The 27,935-nt window shown below is 36.1% G+C and overlaps 1 protein-coding gene across 10 annotated transcripts in view; it reads right to left on the reverse strand.

The window, feature by feature from the left end:
• Positions 1-27,935, reverse strand: part of Rfx3 (regulatory factor X3) — a 249,943-nt gene that overhangs the window by 83,317 nt on the left and 138,691 nt on the right. For all 10 annotated transcript variants that reach the window (XM_021191879.2, XM_029544734.1, XM_021191903.2 and 7 more), the window contains 2 exons: positions 19,960-20,057; positions 5,648-5,906 (listed from right to left, as the gene is read on the reverse strand). In XM_021191879.2, the coding sequence (XP_021047538.1) occupies positions 5,648-5,906; positions 19,960-20,057 (357 nt within the window). The remainder of the gene's footprint in view (positions 1-5,647; positions 5,907-19,959; positions 20,058-27,935) is intronic.

Genomic DNA, 27,935 nt, shown 5'->3' on the forward strand with positions numbered 1-27,935 from the left:
TTTATTGATACTTGTAGGACAGGAATGTCCTAAACCTTAAATGTGAAATTACTGCCTCTACTTCTCATCTGCTGAGGCTGGAGCTGCTGTAACTAACAGCTGAATGGAATATGATGTAGAAATGAAGACTGCAGGCCAGTCCAGGTCCCACTTTATTAAGTGCTTTAAAAATGAGGCTCCAGAAGCTCCATCAATTTATGACTCTGTTGAAAGCAGAAGACTCCTGGTACTCTGAAAGTTTCACTTGAGGGCTCAGTTTGGTCTTAACAAGAAATGCTAACGTCATGTGTGCTTTTGCTCATATACGTACTGTTTCTTAAACACTTATCCTAGTTGGAACACTAAATCATTTTTATATAGTAAAAAGCCTGACATATACGGTTATTCATATTCCCAATTTTAAAATTATCTTTCCCCAGCTTAGCCTTACATAAACAAAGCAATTTCCATGTTATAAGACTACATTGTTTTATATGCCTATGCTATGGCCCAAAGACCACCATTAAATATCTTCTGACAGGCAAGATAAATAGACCAACTGGCAGGTTTAATGTAACTATTTTCATAAATAAAGCTATCTATACATTAATATGAAAAGGTCCTTGTTAGAGGCAAAAATTATTTTTGTTATCATTTCTTAGAAAAAATTAACCGATTATTCTGTTTGCAAAGTTATTGAAATATTTTTAGAATGAAACATAAAAACTTGGTAGCATTGAGTGCTTCTGAGAAGACAAAAGAGGTCAGAGATGAGAGGTAGTCATAGCATGCATGTTATTTGACCTTTTCAATGTGCAATTTGAATAATTCATATAAAAATTAACTGAAATCTTGAAATATTCACAAGGAAATAAGGAGGCAATTTTTCTGGGGAGTTAAAAATACTTATTGTTTTAGAAAGAGCATACCTTATACTGGATTCATGGAAACTTAAAGCCTAGGGGAAAAAAGAGCGCCTACAATTTTAAAATGAACCCTTAGATTCCTCCAAATTATATGAGTTAATCTAAATTATATCACATAATAGTAGATAATCACTGAAGTTTCCTCCAAATAGTTAAGGCATATTATATTTTACATTAATTAGAAGAGAGATATATAATATTGTATTCAATATATTTTCCTCATGCTTCTTGACAGGATCTAATTTTGTCAAAACCTTTTAAATGTATATAAATACTATTATACATAAATCCTAAAATTTTATATTACAGACTTAAAATGCTTAATGGAATAGTAGCTAGTTAAGAAGAATAAAAGCAATACTGATTTTAAAATGCAAAGATGACTTAACAGAGAAGTGATTAAGCTTCTTAAAACATATTATTATTTACTCTCTGGAAAAGGATAAGATAAAATATGCTTGGGTGGGAACAAAAATATCACTGTATTGACAAGTTTTTGTTCTACAAATGAAAACTGTTTCACTATCAGAGTTCAGAATTCTATAAATAAAGATTCTAACTAAAAATAAAAACAAGAATTTCAAATAAAATGAAGAAAATAGTGATATAGTCAGAGGGCAGGGGTGTAGTAAGTCCCAACTTACAATAACAACCAACTCCCAAACGTTAAGGTCTATGAAATAGCAACAACATATTCCTAATTTAACTGAATATAAACTAAAATACTTATTCACATTGCAACTTAGCTGGACTCCACTAAAACTGTTAATATTTCTTAAATGTCTTAGTAGCAGCAGAAAATGTCTTTTATATATGTATGTATAAAATATATATGTACATATAGAGACATATACATATATAATTTATAAGAATATGGGATCTTATTAACTACATGATAAAGTAAAAGTAATGGTACTATTTTCAACAAATAGGAATATTGATAGTTTGTACCATAATATAATATAAAAGTCATTGTCATTATCACAAGCCAAATATGAACTATTATATCACCCTAATAAAGCTTTTTTCCATCTAAAGTTATAAAGCAAAAGTAATTGTTCTTGAAATGAAAATTGTACTGATAATCCAGAGATGACTGCAGTAGAGCAAAAATGATTCCAACAATAGTTTTTCAGCTGGGCAGCAAAGTATCCCAGGGGATGGTCTTTATGTTCAGTTATCATCCTCCTTCATCAGCATGTCATAGGAAGCTATTTGCACATTAAACTTTTCTTAGAAAGTGGTGTTATTCCTAATAATCTTAAATGAGAATATTTCCATACAGACACAAGTAAATTGTGTAAAAGCATCATCAATGAAGTTATGCTGAGGACCGAGATAGAAAACTGCTAGCAAGGAAATGAATCATGGTGTTTAAATGATTTCATATCAATGGAATGGAGTGAATTAATGATGTTCTGCACTTGCTGCTCTGCTATTCAGTAATGGCACAGTTGACTATGGTTGTCCCTTGTTTTCCATGATAGTCATCAGATACCAGATGTTCTTATATATAAAGATATGGTAATAGTTACATATACTCTACCAGAACACTCTGTATACTTTTAAAAAAAAATAAAAAGAGATGTGTGTGTGTGTGTGTGTGTGTGTGTGTGTGTGCGCATGTGTGGAAGTAAGAGGGCAACTTTTGAGGGTCCACTTCTTTCTCCAGGTCATCAGGTATGGTGGAACATACTTTTACCCGCTGAGCTATTTCACATGCCAGATCATTTATATTGTCTCTGGACTACTTATAATACTTAAAACAACATAAATATGCTAGAAAAAGTTAATGCACTATACCATTTGGGCAGGCAATCTCAAGCAAAAAAGTATGTACATGTTCACCAAAATTATTTTCTAAGTATTTTCTGTGACTTAAGTTGATTCCACGCAGATGAAATACACAGATGTAGAGAGGTGACTCTATTTTCTGCAGTCGACATTTGAGCTAAAGCATCAGTGATTCCTACAGTCAGTTACATTATTTATGCTACACATTACAAGCATAAGACCAGCCAGAAAAAAACTGAACTTAAATGGCATAGAGCATATGCCTCATTGTAAAGAGACACTTGAATCTCAACCAACAAGAAGCTGCCAAACACTGCTCACAGACATGTTTTCTAAGGTTTTATGGTGACTGAAGGAAAAAAAAAAAAAAAAAAACAGCAAGAAAGTCATTTGGTGACTCAGCCTGATTTCTAAGAATCAAAATAATAGAAAAATGTATTGTTTTCAGCATTTGGCAAGAGGAGAACAATAGGAAAAGTTCCAGGGCTAAAGAACACTTAAATTTTGCTAGTGTGCTATACTAAAATAAAACTATAAAATGACAAGAGAAATCATTGTGATTTGAGCTAATATGTACAGCATTACTGAAGTGTGATGCAAATCAAATATGTAGTTCAGTAACCAATCTAAGGAAACATAGTAAACCCTGGCAGATGCATACAGAGAGGCTTGGATATATAGATAACTATCATATGGATTTCAACGAGAGCCCGCAGAAACAATATTTCTCTTCATAGTCAACTTTTATACACTTTTTGTTTTAAGGGAAGTATTAATGTAAAAAGGTTTAATTGAAAGCTGATATAATAATAAACTCTTCCAAGCTGTACAGTGGAAACTCTAGGAGTAACATCTTGTGTACTCTGTATAGAAAAACAAAGGCATCCATGGTTGGAAAAAAAAGATACAGTTGTCCTTTTTCGTATCTATAACTATATATTAAAATGACCTGAAATATAATATTTACATAATTTAGCACCAGAGATTATAAATTAAGTAAACAGTCAAGTTGTTACTGGGGATATTTACATAGCTAACCCTGGGATGAAGGCAAACGGAAATGGCTCTAAGAGCTGAGCAGGAAAGGATGGGATCCCAAGAGGGCACGTCAGTGTGAGAGAATGGGTGAAACTCAGAGGAGACAGTACACGAGGTTTGAGAAACCGCAGGAACTCCCTTACCACTGCAGATGGCATCTGACACATATCTGAACAGGCATGCTATTAACTGCTGGGGCCATTTTCCTCTTGTGATAAATAAAAACGTAGTGTTTTGTCTATATATCCTAATTCTTTAGTACAGCACTTTGCTTTGTTGATACAGTGGCACGGCTAGAGAGGATATGGCCGAGTAGTGGCAACTTTATTTTGAGATCAATATAAATATTTGTATGTCTGAAAATTTAGAATTGTAAAATTATTAGAAACAAAGAACAATGCATATAAAGAACACTTGAAAAATATGTAGAAAATAGTGGGATTGCTTCAAGTATCTCTCCATTTAATTTGATATTGGCTGAAAACAAAACAAAACAAAACCTTTTTACACTCAGAACAGCTGTTCTAATGTTAGAAAAACACTGAATTAAAAATAGTGGTTTAAGAAGGTCCGGAGTTCAAATCCCAGCAACCACATGGTGGCTCATAACCATCCATAACAAGATCTGACGCCCTCTTCTGGACTGTCTGAAGACAGCTACGGTGTACTTACATATAATAAATAAATAAATCTTTTTTAAAAAAAAAATAGTGGTTTAAGATTCGAATAGGAAAAAGGCAATAATACTGATGGAAGCATCCTTATCAAATACACAGAGAGCATCATGAAGAATCCTGCACAGTGAAAAGCCTGAGCCTCTCAAGGCTACTCTTATCTCCCCTACACCACCTCCTCCTTTCACTTCAAGAACAAGCACCATGGAGAGAGACATCATGAGAACAGTGTGTAGATTCACTCAGATCCCCAGCACTGCACTCCCACTTCTGTGCAGAGCTAGGGGCAGAATTCAGGACCACTGTCATGATGCCACTGAGCTACATCCCTGGGCCCACCAGCATGACTAGTTCATAGAGCTCAAGCAGAAAATCAATTCCACTGCTATCTTAGATGATCATACTTTTTTATGCATAGTTGAGGTTACAGCTTGATGGTATCAAATGGCACATAACTTCCTCTATTTCTGACAGCATTTCAATAAATTAATACTCTCATGCTGACATGTCATCCTTTTGTGTCAAACTGCATATTTAAATTTAAATACTTGAAAAGTGCTATGCAAAGATGTGTCCTTATGCTATCATTTGCTCATACCTGTGATCAGCACCAGCACAAGAGACTCACATGTGAATCACCTGTCATCAGAGCTTCCCAGAGGCTTTCTTTGTGACCAGAGGGTCACATAACATAGGCCAGACTGGCCTCAGACTTCCAACCCTCATGCCCCTGCCTCCCATGAGCTAGAATGACTGACAGGCATGTATCCACACAACTGTTTAAAGTTAAGTACCAATATCAATAGGCAAATCAAGCACATGTGGCTTTCTGTTCTAAGAGAAAACCAGGTTTTTAAATAGATTCAATAAAATATAGTACAGGTGGTATATAACTCAGGCGGCCCTGACTTCTCAGCAATTGTTTGCCTCAGTCTCTGCGTGCTAAAACTCCAGAGTCCCAAACACAACAAAGTCAGTATTTGCATTAGATAAACTCATTTTTCTAAATCTAGCTTTCTATTCCTGATAAAAAAAACCTCCAACTTACTGAACTGGGGCATACATGTCAGTAATGTTCTCTTCATAATGCTGTTACATCTTCTAATGTGCCAGGATAGGAAAACTGCTTCACACAATTTGCCCAACTCATATTTATGTGATTTGTTTCTCTCCATAGAGAAAAACAGTAAAACAGAAGCCACAGAAGCTAATGTAAATTAAAACTTAAACACTTACTGTTGCTGGGGAGGCCCGAGTTGTGTGTGTCACCGAATGTCCAGAATTCTCCATTGAATTGCCAATCAGATAGGTTCCTCCCGAGCTGCTGAGGAGTTGTCCTCCTGTGACGCCCATCTGAATCCCACCAGTACCCACCATACTGTGGGAGGACACCACGGTTGTCACCTGTGCAGAACTTCCTTGAGTATCAAAGTAATTTCCTCCAGTGTTTTGGCTATACATCTGTGTTTCTGTGTAGGGGTAAGTTGTTGTTCGGCTTTAGAAGAAGAAAATAAAGGAGAAATTTATTAGCTTGCTTATATCATGATTCTTCTCTTTAATACAAATATATTTTAAAATACATCAATAATATATAGTCTCTGAATCCTGATAAAATTTATATTTTTTCTGTGAAATATTATTCCTACCAATGGTTGGATATCCAAATTAAATGTCTGTTTCTTTAAAGAGAACCTTAACTTGATTTTGTACTACAGTGCAATTACTCACTATAGGAGCACATCTCCAACTAAGAACAGGTCAATTCTCTACAAGTCTGTTAAGCAAATTGCTTCCTTTTATGTGAAACTTCAGGTATGTGTGAGTGTTAGGAAGACAAGGATCTGTAACACAGGGAGCTAGCTGACAGTCCACCTCTCAGGCCACCTCAGTCCCTGAATGACTAGTGATCATCCTTCATGTCTGAAGAAGGATCTGGAGCTGACACAGTACGCACTTCTATCTGGCGGCTTTCTCCTTCACACTCTACACTTAATGACTGTGTCGCCTTCATTAGCTTACTTCCATTTCCCAAAACGTCTGGTCAAGCCTCTGACCTTAGCCTTCCAGTGAAATGGCTTTTAATAAGGTCACTTGTGACCAAATGTAAATACCAGGCTAGAAGGCTCCTGTCAGCCCTTGTCTCTTTGACCTACCTGCAGAACGACACTGCTGACCACTCCATGTTGCCCTTTTCCTCTTTGTCTGTTCTGATTTAGCTTATCTGATTCTTTTACTTTCAGTTGATGCCATCTTACATTATAACATACTTTTACATTTCTTTTATTTTGTAATATGTAAAAGCTCACAAGACATTACAAAAGTACAGAAATATAAAAATATATAGCCACAAACACTTCACATGCTTAAATTCAAAGGATAAACTAACATTTCCAGTTCTTGCTATTCTCTAGCTCCATCCCTACTGTGGCCAAGCCTAAGTGTTGGGTAGGCATCAAATCCTTTGGGTATCAACTAGTACAGAGCTTTGTTTTCTGAGGCATTTCATGTCCACTCCTTACACGCACTGTTAACACTCAAACCTCTTTTCTGATCTCCATATTCCTGGCATATTCAATAAGCTAGTGTTTGTGCTTGCTGCTTTTCTTGTTAATTTACCTTAAACCACAGGCCTTTATCATGTACTACAAGACACACATGTACTCATGTTAAGCTATCTAGAGTTAGGAAACTTTTCAAGTTCTAATTTAAGAATTTTAATATCTGAGTTTCTAAGAGTCAACAGTTATTTCTAGACACCCACAGAACTCATTGAACATGGAGATGTGGAGCTGGTGCCTACATGGAGCCTTGACCTCTATGTTCTGTCTTTGGTGTGGGAAGGAACTCGGTAGGCTACAAAAAGAAAAATGTAAACACGAAATCAGCCACAAAACCCTTTTCCTACAATCAGTCCTGTCTGCAGTACAAGCTAGGGAAATATGGCACAGAACTCGTGGGAGTAGCCAATCAATGTCTTATTTGACTTACGGCCCACTCCATGAGATGGAATCCAACACCGCTTGGGCGACCAAGAACCAGAGACTACACAGCCAAGAGACTTAAGAAAAGGCCCTAAAAAATGGATCACAAAAATGACTCCTAATAATATTTTGCTGTACTCATAGATCAATGCCTTATTCAGTTGTTATCAGGGAGACTCCCTCCTGTAGTAGATGGGAACAGATGCAGATACCCATAGCCAGACATTACACATAGAGTCCTTGGAACACACAGCACTAAATGGAGTGTATTCATCAAATTCCTTCCCACAGAGTTCAGGGAACACTGTTAAAGAGGAGATGGAAAGAGTGTAAGAGCCAGAGGGGATGAAAGACACCGTCAGAACAAGGCTTCCTGAATCATCTGAGCAAAGCTCATATGAACTCAAGACTGAAGCAGCACCACAGAGCTGACAGAGATCTGCACCAGGTCTTCTGTGTATATATTATAGCTTTCAGCTTAGTGTTCTTTATGGGACCCCCGAGTGCGTGATGAGTGGGTCCTTGATTCTTATGCCTATTCTTGAAGGCCATTTCCTTCTGTTGGTTGCCTCAACCTGTTGCTTTCTACTTAATCTAATATTTTATTTTGTTAGGTTTGGTTGTGATCTTTGAGAAGCCTGTCCGTTTTTAAATGAGAGGCTGGAAGGGACTGGATCCAGAGCAGAGGGTAGAGGTGAGCAACTGGGAGGAGGAGAGGGAGTAGAAATTGTAATTAGGATATATTACATGAGAAAAGAATCTATTTTCAATAAAAAGAACAAAGAAAAGAGAAAAATCTATGCTATTAAGCACCCTCAAAGGTTCTTGTTCTTTTATGCCCTTCTTCAGGGCAGAGAATAACACCTCCAACTCCAGTTTTTGACATTAGAGCTAATGCTTCCTTTATGCTATTATAAGCCAGTAAATCCTAAGAATTTTCTTTTAAATAAAGCATGGAACTCTACAATATGCCCTTCCATTCTCATAATCCTTAATTCACAACACCATTTATTATAGCTGCCTTCTACTTGGTTTTCCTTCTTCAAACCTGGATCTCTGCCAATTTTCCTCCAATTTTGCTGCCATGGGAATTTTTCTAAAATATAAATATGGAAACAAAATTTTGCTAAAAAGTCTTCCCATGATTACTGCTTTCAAAAGTCTTCCTTGCCTTCAAAAACTGCTCAAAATTTTACAAGAAGCACCAGGATTGGTTTGCACATAATCTCAGAACGCAGTAATAGTCATGTTCTTAAATGCTTACTTCAATAACAACACAATGGCCTCATTTTCCTTCAGAAAGTACCATTTTCTCCAGACGTTTTGCTTTGCTTGGAGAGCTTTTTTATTTCTCCCAAATCTCTTCCTTTGTTCTAATCACCCTTAAAAGTTCAGCATAAGCGCCTCATCTCAGATTTATTACATTACAGATTTATTTTCTGCATCATTGCTTACCACAACCATTTTGTACTGCTAAAATACAGCTTCCAAAAACCTGACTGTTAATTTACTCATATATCTGTACTTGCATGAAATTGTACCTCTCTTCTATCAATAATCTCAATACAATACAGTCACTATACATATAGCCAGTAACTTAAACACAATTTCTATTGGCCATAATATTCAGCTTTATAAATTTCAATAAATACTTTTAATGTTTTATAATTTATAATGAAATTGTGTGAAGCTAAGACTTTACATTTTCAATGAGAAATTTTAACCCATCACAATATTTGCAATTTTATTAATTAGTTTTTAAATATTACAAGTTTTGGTTCTTTCTAAAATAACTATGTAAATACTGTATATAAAAGTTCAAGAAAGAAAGAGAGAAAAGGAAAGAAATCGGCATTCAAAAAAACTTCAAATAAGTCAGTCTCTGTAGATCACTAAAAAGCAATGCACACTGGAGGCAAGACACCCGGCCTTCACCCAGCCGGGCTTCAGTTTGTCTGTCTGTAAAAGGGATAGGAAGAAATGATCGCAGTCTTTCCAGCTCTGATATTCTAAGCAGCGACATTTGAATGCCTTTCATCTTTGGAGAGATGGGAGTTTTTATGTAGATAACACCAGAAGCCTTTCTCTAATTGTGAAAAGATATCAAAGTTCTTCTCACACAAGGTCATTTCTCCCTCCAAGAAGGCTTCCAATGGAACCAGTGAGCTGGTGAGCTCTCAATTGGAAGTGGATGCCCACACCAGCTCCTGCACATCTTAGAAGCACAAATGAAGAAAGCATCACCTTCCCTTAGTTAGAGAAATTCCATGTACTCATTTCTTCTAAGGAAAAATGATTTGATAGATAATAAGAAAACCTAATTTTACCTGCAAATTCTGAAATTCAGCTGTGTTACTTAAGGAGGAAAAGAATAAGTTGAAGTGGTTTCTTATTAATCATTTGAAGTAGATGGAAGAGGTAAGCGGGGATCTTCAGACAATGTACCAACCATAAGAGTTTCGAGAGGTGATGCTTAGAAAATTGAGTCCCATTCTGTTCTCATGCTCATGGATTTTAAATAAATTATAAATGTCAAAATTGTTATCTTCCAAAGTATACTGTGTAAAAGTTTTGGAAATACTGAGTTTCTTTCCTAAATACTGACTTTCTTTTCTCCCAAATGCAGGATTTTTAAAACCTCAAACAGCTCTATTAGTTATTGGGAATCTTCCTGAATACTGTTACACATTTTTTACCATTTATATAAGCACAGAATGCTTTTAAGGGACTCATACTTTGTAGAAGATAGTTTGGGAAATGTCTTCCATTAGTTGATGACAAATGTACTATCTCAAGAAGAATTGTGACAGAGTTGATCCATAGACTTCACAGCTATGCAAACAACAGATACCTTTACATCTTTAAAAATGATTACCTCTAAACAATAGACAATTTTCACTTATGGCTCACATTTTAAAAAGTCATAAAACAGACTTCTTAATTTTGCCGTAGTTTAGATTACAAGATTCTTTCCACTCTGAAAATCATGGTGCATGACTGTGGGGGAGGGTAGATGTCAAAAGAGAAAGGAGCAAAGCAGAAGAAGACTTTTATTTTAAAGATCTGATTCTGTCTCTTCTGGTCTCCGGTGCTGCAGGAGCTGCAGGTTACCGTGCAGACATGGCCAAGTCCAAGAACAATACCACACACAACCAGTCCCACAAATGACACAGAGATGGCATCAAGAAACCCTGGTCACAAAGATACGAATCTCTTAGGGGGTTGACCCCAAGTTCCTGCAGAACATGCGCTTTGCCAAGAAGCACAACAAGAGAGGCCTGGAGAAGATGCAGGCCAACAATGCAAAGGCAGTGAGTGCATGCCAGAGGCCATCGAGGTCCTTGTGAAGTCTCAGGCCATCAAGCCCAAGATGCCTCAGCCGAAAACTCAGCCATCTGGCTTTCAACCCTCACCCCAAGCTTGGGAAGCAGACTCGAAGCTACATGACCAAGGGGTGTAGGCTCTGCCAACCAAAGCCCAAGGTTCAAATCAAGGCAGCGGCCACAGCTCCAGCTCAGGCTCCCACAGTAGCCCAGGCCTCTGTGAAGGCCCCATAGAAAAGGTCCCTGCCAATGTGAAGGCAGATGGTTGGCTGGGACACATCTACCTGCACACTATTTGCAGATGACCAGTATCCTATGCTGTTTTTACAAATCAACTTGAGGCAAGATCTGTTAAAAAAAAAATAATAAAATCTGATTTCTTACTAACCAAGAGATTGTGACTGCTGAAGAGCTCTCTGATTGTGGTAGGAGATGTTCCTTGGCTAATTCAATCATAGTAACACAGATGACTGGAAATTGTAAGTTTTAAGAATTTGTACAAAAATATAACTATGGCCTAGACTTGGGGGAAATATCTTTGGGAGATACAGCTTAGGTTCTTCCAGAACATGAATAAAATAAGCTGAAGAATGGATGGAGTTATTACCCTTTCCCTTGAGTCAAAAACAATGATTCTGTGTCAACAGCCAACACTGTAAAGTAGTCTCAATTGTTCAATTGAAATCCATGCCTACTTGCTAACCCACACTGTTAAGCCTGTTATGCTAGCAGTAATTGTCAATATTCACAGCAAGAACCAGGTAAACACTTTAGTTTCAGCAAATTATGATGATTACACATTCTCATAAGTGATTACACGCATCTGTGAGTGCTGTCATCACCTCCTGAGTGAGACCCTGTGCATTATGTCTACATGAAATGAGAATGCTGGTAACACCGGCTTAGAGACCAGACTTCCTACGAGTGTGCAGGTTGTAGGGTCATATATTGGGTGCTTGAAAGTTCATGGTAATGATCAGAGTCCCTCTCCTCTAGGAGTATCATTAGCAAAACGTGGTTATTATACACAGAAGTGGGACTCTGAGGTCTAAGTCAGAGATCAAATACTAACTGCTTATTAATTCAGTGTGACACAACAGAAGAATGAAGAGCATACTTTCCTAACACATATGGAAGTCTATTAAATAAAAAGTAAGAATACAAATGACCTCAGATGGGCATGTGATCCACGAAATGTATGCAGTCTAATGGCTGCAGTATAAAATTACAGAAAGATTCAAATGGCTTATGATGAAAAAGTAATTATTTTCATGCCTGGGAAAAATATTCATAGTCATCTATTCACTAAAATCCTGGATATAATTCATAGCAACATGATGGCATTTCCTTGTTGATTGTAAAGAGGATACTTCAGAACTCCTATTCAAAATGTATATTGGCTAGTAATGAGGGGTTTTAAAAGGCACATCTTCTCCTCTGACCAAGAGTGCTCACTGTGACATGATCCTTGGAATTGGAGATGCAATCTAGGCCCACACAGTCCAGATCAAAGCTAATTGGACTTTGTAGCAAGTGAACTCATGACCTAGGCCTCATTAGCCATGATCTAATCAACTGAACTAGTGGCCACTGAAAGTATATGTTAGCACTAGACAGTTTCTTTGGAATCAGTTTTGCACTTAAACAATTCTTATAATTTTAAAGAATCAACTTTAGAAATGAAATTTTTCTATAGTTTTCAAGTGCATAAGTTCATTTAACTTATATTATTACATGGGATGGTTAAATATGTACAATAAAGAACAAAGGAGCCTGTGGCTTAGCAGTCACAGGCTTATGCCACCATGCCTGATATTCCTGAAACCAACATGATAAAAGGGAAAAACCCATTCTCACAAGGTGCCCTTTTGTTTGTTTTTGATACTCACATACACATAAACAAACTAACAAATGTAAAAGGGCACTATGAAATGCAGTTGACAATGTAAAGAATTAGGACAGAAACATACAAACAAATCACAGCATTTATCAGTAATTATTAATGTTTATACCAATTTCTTGATTGAATCATAAAGGGCTTCTCAGAGGCTATCTACTGCCCTAGCTCAAAGTCACATCCCTCTGGGGAGTAGAACAACACCCCCTGGACTACTGTAAACCTGCACAAATGAGGAACGACTGTGACAGACTCTCTTAACGTTTATCCTAAGTGCCCCTTTCTCTGGCCACCTAGCTTCTCTCCCATAGACCTGAAGGATATGAGAACCCACACTCTCAGCCTCTGTGGCCACTCAGCATACACTGTCAGAAGCGATGACAGCTAACAGCGAAGCTGCTTCTAGAAGCTTCTACAAAGATATTTATTTTCTCAGAGAATAAGGTTCAAGTGAAAAGCATCTTTTTCATTTGGTATAAATGCCTACAATAGTTTAAATTTATCTTAGAAATGTTGAAATCAAGCTGCAGGAGGCCCTAAACCTACCTAACAAATAGGTGAACATCAGCTATACTATTAACTATGGAGAGAGTTGAATATCCACTAGAATAACAGAAACATACTGACTTTTTATAAGTGCCAATGATCTAAATAAATTCAAATAAAACAACCAAGCGGCAAGAGATGTTTCTTCTCAGTATCAAAAACATTATAGGGCATTCGTCATACAATACTATATGGAAAATAATGGGTGCTGCTGCCCTGTACAGTGGAAGCTGACTGTGGAAGAGAAGCTAGATCCAAGTCAGCGTGAAACACCGTTCTATGAAGAGGATCACTCTAAACTGGGTGGGGTAGGGCGGAGCTGGCAAGAAAGAAGAATATGCCCAAATGTTATTTCAAAAAAAAAAAAATGCATTTGACTCATGGAAACATAATGGTACTTCTAGGAAAAAATCAAAGTTGGTATACCGGAAGCAGGTGAGAAGTACGTAGAGAAGGAGGAAGAAGAATGCCAGGGGCATCCTGTTTATTGTCAGGTAATTAAGGTGTTCATATGGCAATAAAACATGTGGAAATCTAGGTAAGATGCTGGATTAGAAGTGGAGTCTGGGTGAATGGATGAATAAAGTCAGAAGTCTAGGGCAGATTCTGACCTGAGGATTCTGAAATAAAGCAATGGAAGCTCACAAAATTCTACTCTTCTGCATTGGCACACTGTTTGCATTATTGAGACTCTCTGTCCTTCCCAACCTGTAGAACCTAATACAAATGACAAGAAAAAATAACCAAATACATAATAGCTGCTATTCTTATGTTATTGTATATTTTTATTTCTAATTCTTGGTTGCTTAATTTTTTTATATAATTTTAATTTTTATTAGCATTTGTAAGTTACTGCGCTATGTTTTTTAAATTGCTTGCTTACGAAAAAAAGAAAAATGAAGGAAGGAAGGAAGGAAGGAAGGAAGGAAGGAAGGAAGGAAGGAAGGAAGGAAGGAAGGAATACAAGATAAGAGAAGACTTCAAAGTCTGGCCTTCCCTTTTCTTGAACTACAAAAATCTCTCTACTTCCAGATCTACAGTACTCTTATCTTGTACAGTTCAATCCATATACATTTCTACCCATTCACAGTCTCCCCGCCTCCGCTTTATATACTTTCCCAATCACTTCTCATCTCCCTACATAGCAATATTGACAGCCCAGCCTTAAAAAAAAAACCAAAACCAAAACAAATAAAAAACAAAAAAACCTATCAACTAAATTTTTCCCAATGCTGCTATTTCTGGATCAAACCAGGGACACTACAGTGTTCTATTGAAAGCAATGTCAAAACAGTCAGTAAGGCACTAGGCAAACACAGCAATTTTTTACTACAACCAAACAGAAGTAGAGACTATAGTTTGCAATGAACACTACTCTTCTAAGGTTCTTAAGGACTCATATAAAACACATCAAAATAAAATAATAGGAAAAGAATAAAGTAAAACAAAAAGACACATCCATCCCAACAGATGCACAAAATACAGAGAAATACAAAGAATGAGACAACTCGCCACAGCACACCTATAACCTCCCAACTCCACAAAAATACAAAACAAAGACACTAAGATAGCTAAAATTTCAGAGAAAGAATTAAAAAAAAAAAATCAATGGTCATAAAGGTCACTCAATTAAACAGATGAACAAAATATGGGAATCCATTCAGGACACAGACAAGAAAGTAACTACAGTGAATTAAATGGTTGGAAACTTAGAGCTGAAACTTTTAAAAACATGGAGAAAAAAAAAAATCAACCAAGAAATTGAGACACTGAGGAGGAACTAAACAGAAGCAGTGGAAATATATGTCAATTATATTGCAATATTAAAAAAGAATGGTTCATGAACAAACTAAAGATAAAAATGAATTTTAGGGAAGACAAAGTCAAAATAACAATACATTCAGAAACGTATTTTTAAATATTAGTGGGATCATCAATGCTTATGAAAAGTCTTATAACATTAAAGATGCCAAATCTAAAAATCCATGAGCTAGAAGAAATTGAGTGGAAGTTCAAAGGTACAGACAATGGATTCAATCAAATAAGAGCAGAAAATGTCCTATAACCTTAAGAGTATAGGAGGAGGGGCATTACAACAAAAAATTTAGAACTGTAAACAGGACCAGAGAAGAGGATCCCCACAGCTCTCCAGGGAACATGTTCAAAATAGAAAGCAAAAATCATATAAAATGTCAATCATAGACAAAACACAAGTGCTGGGATAATATCACATATTGCATCAACCCCCACCCAAAGTTAGGAAAGCACAAAATGATTTTTATATTTATCTAGCTATCTATTATCTATTATCATCTACTTATCTATCTAACTTATCTATCTATCATCTATCTATCTATCTATCTATCTATCTATCTATCTATCTATCTATCTATTTCCATCTATCCATTCACCCAGCCACCTCTTGAGTTTTGATTTTAAGTAACTTTCAATCAAGGTCAGTAAAGCAAGTACAGTTATCTTCACACTGACAAAGAGTGGATAAATAAGACCATTTCAAGACAAGCAAAACGAGGGCAAAATACAGAAGCCAACACAGTTCAGAATAGTATTATTAAAATAGTGCTAAACATGGAAGAAGAAAGGCGGTCTTACTCATGAAATAGCAAACAATGTGTTCCATGAGAACAGAATAACCAAGGAAAGCAAGAACACAGCTGATCATATCCAACATATGGCTAAAACTAATGGGGAAGGGAGAAGAAAACCAGAAATAATCCAACCAGCTACAAAATCAAGTAACAAAATCACTAGAAATAGCACAGCCCTTAAAATAATAATCTTATGGCAAACAGCCTAATTCACCAATTATAAACAAACTGGATTTTAAAAGTATTTCAGCTATCTGCTGCCTAAGAAACACACTTAGCTAGGAAAACATAAGAGAGCCAAAGGATGTAGGTAAGTGCAAGCTGTGAGAAGCTGGTACAACAATGACTCACATATCTGGAAAAGTAGACTCTAAACTAAAAATTGTCAGAAGAGATAAAGAAGGCTACTGTTACTATTAATAACAGGAACAATTCTTTAAGAAGCTAACACCTATAAATAATTATGTATCCAATCTTATAGCTACAGTTTCATAAAACAAATAGTACAAGTATAACAACAGGTCACACAGGGTCTCACACATAATCATAGTGGAAACTTTGATACCCAATTAGCAAATTTACGTAAGTCATACAATAAAAATAATAGCAAAGAAATTTCAGAGCTAAATTATTATATAGACAAATAGGATTTAATAGATACCTACCAAATATTCTAACCAAAAGAGAGGGACCACATGTTCTTGTCAGCAGTTTGTACAATGTTTTCCAAATATGATCAGAAATTTGGGCCATAATGTAAGCCTTAAATACAAGGAAGTCTGAACTCATTCCTATATCTCATCAGACAAGTCAAGAGAAAACTCGGAGATAACGAACACTTAGAGACTGAACAATACACTTTTGAATGAACAGTAGGGAACTAAAAAAAAATCAGGTTAATTTAAAGATGCCTAGAATCAAATAAAACAAATCTGCAATCTAGCAGAACCAATGGGATACAGGAAGTTCTGAAAGGACAGTTTATTATCTCTAACTGATCGCCTAAAATAGGCAGGTTCCCAATAAATAACAGTGATACACATCACCATTTTGAAAAACAAGAGCCAACCCAAACTCAGTAAACGTGAAAAAATAAAGAAGAGATTGAGCACAAATTAATGATATAGAGGCTAAAAAAAAACAAGGCACAGAACAGATGAAACAGAGATGACTCACTGAAAGATTGGCAAGATTGACAACACCTTAGCCAAACTAACAAAAGGAGAGAGAAGACCTAAATTAATAAAATTAGAGATGAAACAGAAACTCTTATAATAGACTTCAACAAAATATTGTAGATCATTAAGAAACATGTTGAATCTGGTAAATAATTTTGTTGGAGTTATATGCTTTAAATCAGCATATAAAAATCAATACCTTTTCTGTGTAACAGTACCAAATTTGCTGAGAAATTAAGAAGAATATCCCAATTAAAATAGCTTATGAAAACAAAAAGTAAGTACCTCATCTGGTAAACCTAACACAAAGGTGAAAGAGCTTTGTAATGTAAATTTTAAGACACTCCAAAAGGAAGTTGACACTAGATGGTGGAAAAACTATCCATCCCAAAGCAGAACTGGCTCTATTACCCAAAGTAAGATTAGTCTAATCTCCATCAAAATTTGAGAGATTATTCATATAATTCAGGAAAAAAGCCCCAAAATTCATATGAAAACAAAAAGGCCACGAATAGCCAAAGATATTGTATCATATGAAAACAAAGAGGCCACGAATAGCCAAAGATTTCTGTAAGCAGAAAGTAAACTGTGAGAGGTGTCAAAATGTCATAATAACTGACTTCCTATACTACAGAACCATAGTGAAGAAGAAAGCATGCTACACAAAAAGGAAGACAGACAGAGAGGCCAACCTAGTAAACTCAAGAGAGTACCCAGGAAAAACCTCACAGCTATTACACCTACTTTGACAAACTTGTCCAAAGAGTACCTGAAGAAACAGATAGCCCATTCAATAAATGGTGGGGACAAAACTGGATATTTACCTGCAGAAAAATGCAAGTAAATCCTTATCTGTTCATCTGAATTAAAAATTGGTCTATGGGTAGACATTGATTCAATATCTGAAATGCTGAAACAGCTGAGAACAAATATTTCAAATCCCACTTTTAGGCACAATAAGTCCTGAACAAGGCATAAAGCACAACCCTAAGAACTGGTAAATGGAATCTGAATGTGACTCCAACGACGCAGGAAGTAACCCTGAACTGACAAAAGCAACAAAGGGAATTAAAAAGACCTTTTAGAAAGCCAAGAGACAATTAGCAGAAGGGATAGCATACAGATTGGTACAAAACACCTGCCAATTATATAGACTATATAAAGAACTACATGCACACCAAGCTTACCACTGTTTTTTTGTCAAGAGCAAGAAAATGGGATTAGTCTATATATCCCATTGAAATGTGTACAATAGTATTTTATTTATCCATAAAGAATAATACATTATAAAACTTACAGGAGAATGGATAAATCTGGAAACTATTTTATAAACTAAGGTAACCTAGACTTGGAAAGAAAAATACTGCATATTGATCTCTTAGGCAGATTCTAAGCTTTATTTTTTAATTAATTTTCCTACATGTAAATTTCTTGTTTACATGTATTTTGTTCATACCTAGTGATTGTAGAGGCCAGAAAAGGCCATTCCCTTGGAACACAAGTTACAAATGATTATGAGCTGCCACATGGGTATAAGAATCAAATCCAGATCCTCTGGGAAGCAGCTAGTGCTCTTAACTGCTAAGCCCTCTCTTCAGCCCCTGATTCATGTTCACATGGGTGTGGGAGCATATACAGACCATTAAACTCGGAAGGGGATAAGAAGAAAATGGTTTGAGAAGCAAAGGAGACACGTGTGCTATGAAAAGAGCAAGGGGCTACCACATATGGCAAGGAGGGGCATCTCAGGAGGGAATGAATAGGGAATTTTGGCAAAAACAAATTATGTTTGGAATGCCATAATGAGATCAACTTTATATTCTAATTTACAAAAGAAAAAGATAGAAACAAAAGAGGAGCTTTCTTTCCATGTCCCACTATCATGTTCTAGACCTCACATCAGGAACATTAACTATATCCTGAAACCCTCTGACACCTGAATTCGATTAGAGTATATGCCATCTCCATAAAGGCATAACAGAAAGTTCTGAATATAATACTAATATATGATTAAACCAAATCTAAGCTTTTAGTCAAAATAATATGATGAATAACTTCGAATGGACTCCATCATGCATGCTCGTTTTGTTACAGTTACTGCAGTAGGTAAAATCCAGGCCCTCTGAGAGGTCACAGACTGGTATTACTGGGATCAATGGAAGCAACCATGGAAAGAAGCAAGGTCAGAAGAGTTAGCTTGAGGAGCAGCCACACTGCAGGGATGCAAGAAGAACCCAAGCTACAGGCCCCAAGGAGTGCAGTTAGTACTGGGATGCTAGGAGCATGAACTGTGGGAGGACATAAACCCCAGGGATGCAAAGGGCATGGAAACTTGAAGGGTGGAGTAAGACACTGAGAGGCCTGAATTCACTTAGGTACAATCAGAAACTGCCCGCTAACAAAAACCCAGGATGGAGTTCCTTTTAGTTTCTTCATTTATAATGATGCATTGACTTTCAATCGAGTGGCTGCAGAAAGCCAATAAATACACAAATTGCTACTATTGTCGATGCAGAGGAGATGTCAGTTGGGGAGGCTGACTTGAGAAAGGAAAGAAGATTTGTGAAAGAGCATCTCTTTTTATATAGATTTAACTGTGTGGAAGTCTACAAAATTCCTTACATATGATTTTATACAAATTTACAGATAAACACAAACTTCATACATATCCAGCTTGGCATTTAAAAATCACAGATGTTAAAACATTATTAAAGCACGGGCATCATTAACAAGAAATACAAGTTTTTCTCAATTTAGGGAAAATTGCTAAAATATACACAATTTGAACAATTTAAAATATTCTGGGAAGGCTAAATGAGAAGAATATACAGGTACTTTTATTAATAAACAGACAAAGCTCTAAGTACCAGTTTAATTTAAATAACTCACAGTAAAACAAAACCAACATAGATGTTTAAAAACATGCAAACAATCCCAGGACTAGAGAGCTGTATTAGAAAGTACAGTATTTCTTGGAGTTGGTGAAAACAATCAGATGTCAGCATCCAACTTACATTGCTCCATTGGTATAGACAGTATCACTTCCTTCCACATACTGCACCTGAGCTGGGTAGACATGTTGGACCTGCTGAACTGTCTGTACCTGCTGCACCTGAAAAACAAATATGAAGACTATAGTTAAGTGGTAGACACAGAACGGATACACCACATCAGATCCATGGTAAGTGGAAGACACAAAGGGTACACCACATTAGATCCATGGCAAGGGGTAGTAGACCTTAAAATCCTACATTGCATTAGGTTCATGGTAAGTGATAGAAATAGGAAGACTACACCACATTAGATCTATCTCAAATATTTCTCCAGAGTACTGATCAACAGGAGATGGCTAGTATTGAAATCTCTTAGGATTAAGTACTTTCAAGTTAAGAAATTTTGCCTAGATCAATTATAGCACATACACAAATAATGCTAGAATTTTCTTCTCAGTGTGTACATATACACAGCTTTGTTTAACATTCTTAAAGTTTCTCACTGATTTTGATGACTTATGAAATTCTACTCCATTTAAAATTTTAAACTAAAGCTAAATTTATTTATAATTTAAAACAGCCATCTCAGTTCATATAATGTTATTTGTATTTTTTTTTCTCGTGGCTGAGCATTATTAGCAAACCGATGATCTCTTTAACCCTAAAAATAGATACAGAAAAGAAACATTATATGGACTCAGCAGGTTTCACTTTATACACTGAGGAATACATTCACACATATACAGACTTAAAATCAATTAAAGAAAAAAAGGTCATGAGTTTGAAAATCAGCAAGGGAAAGTTACATAGAAGAGGCTGTAGGGAACAGATGGAAGTTAGGAAATGATGTAATTGTATTATAATCTAAAAAAAAAAATAAAACATTACAATAAAAACCCCATAATACAAAAATTTAAACACTCAAATGTTTAAAATTACCTTAACAAACTTCATGCATTCATTATTTAAATAACTATCACCATGTCCTTTCCTTTTACTCCCTGCCCCACACACATGCAAGATTATAGAAAGCAATTCAAGGATCATATTTCATATATATATGGAGGAGAGACATATGGATCTTGGAAAACATTCTACTGCTACCATGTGCATTCTAGAACCAAAATCAGGTTCAGGTTTAGTAGTAAGAACCTTTTCCCACTAAGCCACCTCACGGGTGTTATTTCTAAGAAATGAAAATTATTACAAAGATTTATTTCTGATAATTATGTGTATGCATGTCTATACCAAACTCAGGTCCTCCCCAAGAGCAGGATACATGCTAACCATTGATCCCTTTCTCTAATACCAAGAGATCAAAATTATTAAAGCATTAACAGTGCCATCATGTTATCTGGAATACATTATTCCAATGACCAGTGCAATGTGTGCCTGTTCAAATCAAGATGCTAACACATTACTCATAGTGCAATAAAGCACTTCATACCTTAATAAATAAAAGTTTCCCATTTTTTTTTATATGTTGCTTCATCATCTACAGGGGAAAAAAATGGGTCTTTCTGGCATTCTAGACTTGGTGAACAGCAACACTAAATTTTGTGCTATGAGTTTTAACATGTCATATAAATTGCTGATTAAAATCTAGCTGTACAGGGCTAGAGGATGGCATATCATTCCACTGAGGATACATTGGATCCCACAGTCTATCTTGAGCAGTCACAACCACCTGTAACTCCAGCTAAGGTGCCTCAGGCCTCCAAGGGCACCTGCCCTCACATGCTCATACTCCCCACCCAGCCCCCATACACACAGGATTAAGAGTCACATAAAAATCTAGAGAGAGAAGTAGTTCCAATTTGAGAAGCTGAGATCTTCCTTTTGCACCTGTCCGTTGGCTTATATCATCGCCATCTGTAATATCGAGTTTGGAATAAGGGGTCGGGTAGCTGTAATCAGCCTCTTTAGACTAATGACCTAGTTTTTTCCCTGGGAATCCTAGTAATCAACAAAAGCTACTTTCCATAAAAAAGGTTAATAAAGTTGTAAGCTTCTGGTAGTTAAAATTTTCTGTCATTTTCTTATTAAGAGATTTCTATATAAAGTCTGATGAGCAAGAAGTCTACTGTCAAACAGTCTCCTAGAAATGCAGCATAAACAAAACAGTGACAATGACAATATCAGAGGACATGGGAACATGGAAGGGGAAATGACTACCACATCCATTTTTATCTCTTAGATGTCTTAGTCCTATTAGGAAAAGGCTTGTTAATGTACTTTGTTCTTCTAGTGTTAGTTCTATAGCATACGAAGGGTTTTACTGAAGTTCTTTAAATACTTCCATTCCTCATAATCTTTAAGGTTTTACTTCTTCTGTTTTTATAAAACTCATTATTTTAATATTGTACAACATATCTTCAGAGAGTACATTTTCATGTAAGATTTTACATACATTTGTGTCTATGAATCTTCCAGAATATACATGTAAGCATATGTCTGCTTTCTTAAGAAAACGCCATTTATCAATATATTTGGTAGTTTTTATAACTCTAGAATAAGGTAATTTTAAAATGTAAAATCTTTCATTATGCTTATTATCAAACTTATAAAACATATATGCATTGTTCTTCTCTAAATTTAATCTTGAAATCCATTTATTAATAAATTTTATAATTTCTTGAATGTTGGAGTCCTTTTTCACTTGTTTTTGGTAGTTATTTTTATTCTAAACACTGTATTAAATATTAAAGTTTATTTATTCAAATATAAAAGTAGTTTTTCTCTTCTCCAAGTAATAATCTGTCTGTTTCTCTTCAAAAGTGGCTATACTATGTATAGTACCTGTCCTATAAATCTTCTCCATTTAAAAATTATAAATAACTTCACATTTTTAATGTTTCTTTTGTTTCCTAAATTAAACTGAATGTGTAGTTACATGTATGTTAGTCTTCATAATTTTGACACTTTTTTAGTTTCTCAAACACACTTTTGTCCAGAGAAGTTTTAGTACTATGGAAAAGTCCAACAAAAACTGGGCCAATTACATACTAGCACGCCCATCCCCACTGAGAGGGGCACAATAGGTGTAGCTGATGAACTCACACCAATAAAAGAATTATTACAGACTCATACTTTCAGTAGCATTTGATTTGTCTATATGTATACATATGCATATATACATGTGCACCCACACATAAGTAAAAGCACAAAGTAGACTTGATAGAGTGACACAGAGTTTGAATCACATGGAAAGAGGTGAGCTGTTAGGTTCGGGTATTTTTATTCTGTAAGTTCATATTGCTCTTGCATTTTCAAAATGAAAAATTATTAATATATTATGGACACAAACTACAGTATAGCATTCCTACTTGTGAGTATATTCAAACAAACACAACACAAAACAAAATGCAAAGATAAAAGTCTCCCACAGCAGTGTTTAAAGCCATTTTTCAGGACTTCTTTCTGGGGTCAATATCAGGAGAGTGTAAGATCCACAAATTTTGGCTACAAAAACTAGTTATACTCCTTTGGAGATAATATTTGAGTACTGTAGTGGCAGATGGGTTCATTTGTTAATTTTTGAATTATGTGAACCTGCTATGGGTAAGGGCATGTGAGTCTAGGCACAGTGAGAGGCCAGAGGCACTAGGCCAGAGTGACCTAGATCTGTAGTAGCAGGTACTTGTGTGACACCCAACATGGGTATTCATTGTCAAACTCTGTTATTCCATAAGAACAGTACCTATTCTTAAGCAATGAACCATCTGACAGTACCCTAGCATCTTCCAACAATAATTTCCTTTGCATAAAATAAAAATAACAAACAAGAGATTTTTTTAATTATGCAAAACAATTAAATAAAAGTAAATTATGGTGTAGGTCTTTTTGGCAAAGCAATAAATTTTGATGTCCATGTAAATTTTATTTTTATTTTCTCTTTCTCTTTTTTGGTAAATTTTATTTTTGAATTCTATTATTTTTATCACATCCATAAACAATAAATGTTCATCAGAAATTGCATACATTTATGAGATCTTACTTTTTTATTAGATATTTTATTTATATTTCAAATGCTACCCTCTTTCCTGTTTCCCCTCTGAAAACCCCCTATCCACTGCCCCCTTCCTCTGCTCACCAATCCACCCACTCCCTCTTCCTGGCCCTGGCATTCCCACACTGGGACTTAGAGCCTTCATAGGACCAAGGGCTTCTTCTCCCATTGATGAACGACTAGGCCATCCTGTGCTAAATATGCAGCTGGAGCCATGAGTCCCAACATGTGTATTCTTTGGTTGGTGGTTTAGTTCCTGGGAGCTCTGGGAGTAATGGATAGTTCATATTGTTGTTCCTCCTATAGGGCTGCAAACCCCTTCAGCTTCTTGGGTACATTCTCTAACAACTTCATTGGGGACCCTGTGCTCAGTCCAATGGATGGCTGTGAGCATTCAATTCTGTATTTCTCAGACACTGGCAGAGCTTCTCAGGAGACAGCTATATCAGGATCCTGTCAGCAAGCTCTTGTTGCACTTTGGTCTTCTTTCTTATTGAGTTTTATGTGTTTTTTGAATTGTATCTTGGGTATTTTGAGCTTCTGGGCTAATATCCACTTACCAGTGAGTGCATATCATGTGTGTTCTTTTGTGATTGGGTTACCTCACTCAGGATGGTATCCTCCAGATCCATTCATTTGCCTAAGAATTTCATAAATTCATTGTTTTTAATAGCTGCGTAGTACTCCATTGTGTAAATGTATCACATTCTCTGTATCCATTCCTCTGTTGAGGGACATCTGGGTTCTTTCCAGCTTCTGGCTATCATAAATAATGCTGCTATGAACATAGTGGAGCATGTGTCCTTATTACATGTTGGAGCATCTTCTCGGTATATGCCCAAGAATGGTATTGCTGGGTCCTCAGGTAGTACTATGTCCAATTGTCTGAAGAACCACCAAACTGATTTCCAGAGTGGTTATACCTGCTTGCAGTCCCACCAGCAATGGAGGAGTGTTGCTCTTTCTCCACATCCTTGCCAGCATCTGCTGTCAACTGAGTTTTTGATCTTAGTCATTCTGACTGGTGTGAGGTGGAATCTCAGGGTTGTTTTGATTTGCATTTCCCTGATGAGCAAAGATGCTGCACTTTTTTAAGGTGCTTCACAATCATTCAGTATTCCTCAGTTAAGAATTCTTTGTTTAGCTCTATGCCCCATTTTTAACAGGATTATTTGGTTCTCTGGAGTCTAACTTCTTCAGTTCTTTGAATAGGCTGAATATTAGCCCTCTATCAGATGTAGGGTGGGTAAAGATTTTTCCCAACCTGATGGTTGCCGTTTTATCCTACTGACAGTGTCCTTTACATTACAAAAGCTTTGCAATATTTTGAGGTCCCACTTGTTGATTCTTGATCTTACAGCACAAGCCACTGCTGTTCTGTTAAGGAATTTTTCCCGTGTCCATATGTTTGAGGCCCTTCCCCATTTTCTCCTTTATAAGTTTCAGTGTATCTGGTTTTATGTGGAGGTCCTTGATCCACTTAGTCTTGAGCTTTGTACAAGGAGATAAGAATGGATCAATTTGCATTNTTCTACATGCTAACCACCAGTTGAGCCAGCACCATTTGTTGAAAATGTTGTCTTTTTTTCCACTGGATGGCTTTAGCTACTTTGTCAAAGATAAAGTGACCATAGGTGTTTGGGTTCATTTCTGGGTCTTCAATTCTATTCCATTGGTTTACCTGCCTGTTGCTGTACCAATACCAGGTAGGTTTTTGTTGTTGTTGTTGTTGTTGTTTTTTAAATCACAATTGCTCTGTAGTACAGCTTGAGGTCAGGGATGGTGATTCTACCAGAAGTACTTTTATTGTTGAGAATAGTTTTCACTATCCTGAGTTTTTTTTGGTTTTTATTTTATTTATTTACTTTTTTGAGACAGGGTTTCTCTGTATAGCCCTGGCTGTCCTGAAACTCACTTTGTAGACCATGCTGGCAGCGAACTCAGAAATCCTCCTGCCTCTGCCTCCCAAGTGCTGGGATTAAAGGCGTGCGACACCACCGCCTGGCTTAGCCTGAGGTTTTTGTTATTCCAGATGAATTTACGATTTGCTCTTTTTAACTCTGTGAAGAATTGATTTGGAATTTTAGTGGGATTGCATTGAATCTGTAGATTGCTTTCGGCAAGATAGCCATTTTGACTATATTAAGCTTACCAATCCATGAGCATGGGAGATCTTTCCATCTTCTGAGATTTTCCTTGATTTCTTTCGTTAGAGACTTAAAAGTTCTTATCATACAGATCTTTCACTTGCTCAGTTAGAGTTGCACCTAGGTATTTTATATTATTTGTGACTATTCTGAAGGGTGTCGTTTTCTAATTTCTTTCTCAGCCTGTTTATCCTTTCTATAGAGGAAGGGCACCCATTTGTTTGAGTTAATTTTCTCTATGTAGTTACTTTGCTGAAGTTGTTTATCAGGTTTAGGAGTTCTCTGGTGGATTTTTTTTTGGGGGGTCACTATCATGTTATCTGCAAATAGTGATATTTTGAGTATTTTTGCATCGATATTCATAAGGAAAATTGGTCTGAATTTCTCTTTCTTTGTTGGGTCTTTGTGTGGTATAGATAGAGTAATTGTGGCTTTATAGGACAAATATTATAACTATAATTTAATTATACTATTACTAATATTATATATTATATTGTTTTAGTATATATTACATTATTTATTATATAAACTAATATATTATTAATATAATAATATAATTATAATTTAATCCTAATTAAAGTAGAATTAAACCATAAATGTCAAGAATCTTGGAAGTAAAATCCTATTAGAGATTTATCAAGGACAGCAATATACAAAAAGGTTCTTGATCACATGGAGACATCTCAGGACAACATGAAACTAGGGCTTTATCTTTTTTAGCACCTACCAAGTCAAAGAATGGACACAGTGAATGGAGAACGGCCTAAACAACTGAAATAGTGGACTACAGATGCCCATCAAGCAGTTTCTGCACAGTAAGAGATGGAAAAAGACAGACTGCTAGGAAGGTGAGCACACATTCCTCCTAGGATGAATCACAGTGCAGTAAGCAAAACTAGGCACACCTCCCCAGTGGTAACATACATACATACATACATACATACATACATACATACATACACACAAAAAACACAGGATATATCCCGTTCTCTACCAAGCTAAGATACTTTTCAATTATGTTTATCATTTAATTTTGTTTGGGAGTAGGGTTCCTTATTAATAGAGGTAGATTATAAAGCCATAGAAAAGTTCCCCCCTGGCCAGGCGTGGTGACACACGCCTTTAATTCCAGCACTCAGGAGGCAGATTTCTGAGTTCGAGGCCCACATGGTCTACAAAGTGAGTTCCAGGACAGCCAGGGCTACACGGAGAAACTCTGTCGTGAAGAAAACAAAAACAAAAACAAAAAAGAAGAGCTTCCCCCTTCTCCACTCTTCATCAGAGCTGGTGAGATCTAGGGAAAAACCAAAGCCATGAAGATTGTCTATTCTGACTCGTAAACTCAGTCACAAAATACAAATTGAGAATGGCAGAACCCAGCCCATTCTATTTTATTTACAACGTAGTATTATATTAACACAAAACCCCAAACAGGTTAAAATCTCTCTCTCTCTCTCTCTCACTCTTTCTCTCTCTCTCTCTCTCTCTCTCTCTCTCTCTCTCTCTCTCTCTCTCTCCATATATATCTACATATGTCATATTTATATATGTATAAATACTCAATAGTTAAATAATGCTCTATACCTTGCAAATGAATTACTAATGAATATTTATAATATATATATATATATTATCTTCTAAACTTAGGTATTTACTTTTATTGAAGAATAATGGAGCTATTGTGAAATATTTATTATTTGAAAGTAAACAAAACTTTTTGTTTGTTTGTTTTTGTTTTTCGAGACAGGGTTTCTCTATATAGCCCTGGCTGTCCTGGAACTCACTCTGTAGACCAGGCTGGCCTCGAACTCAGAAATCTGCCTGCCTCTGCCTCCTGAGTG

The sequence above is a fragment of the Mus pahari genome, chromosome 1 (genome assembly GCF_900095145.1).
Source record: "Mus pahari chromosome 1, PAHARI_EIJ_v1.1, whole genome shotgun sequence".
NCBI lineage: Eukaryota > Metazoa > Chordata > Mammalia > Rodentia > Muridae > Mus > Mus pahari.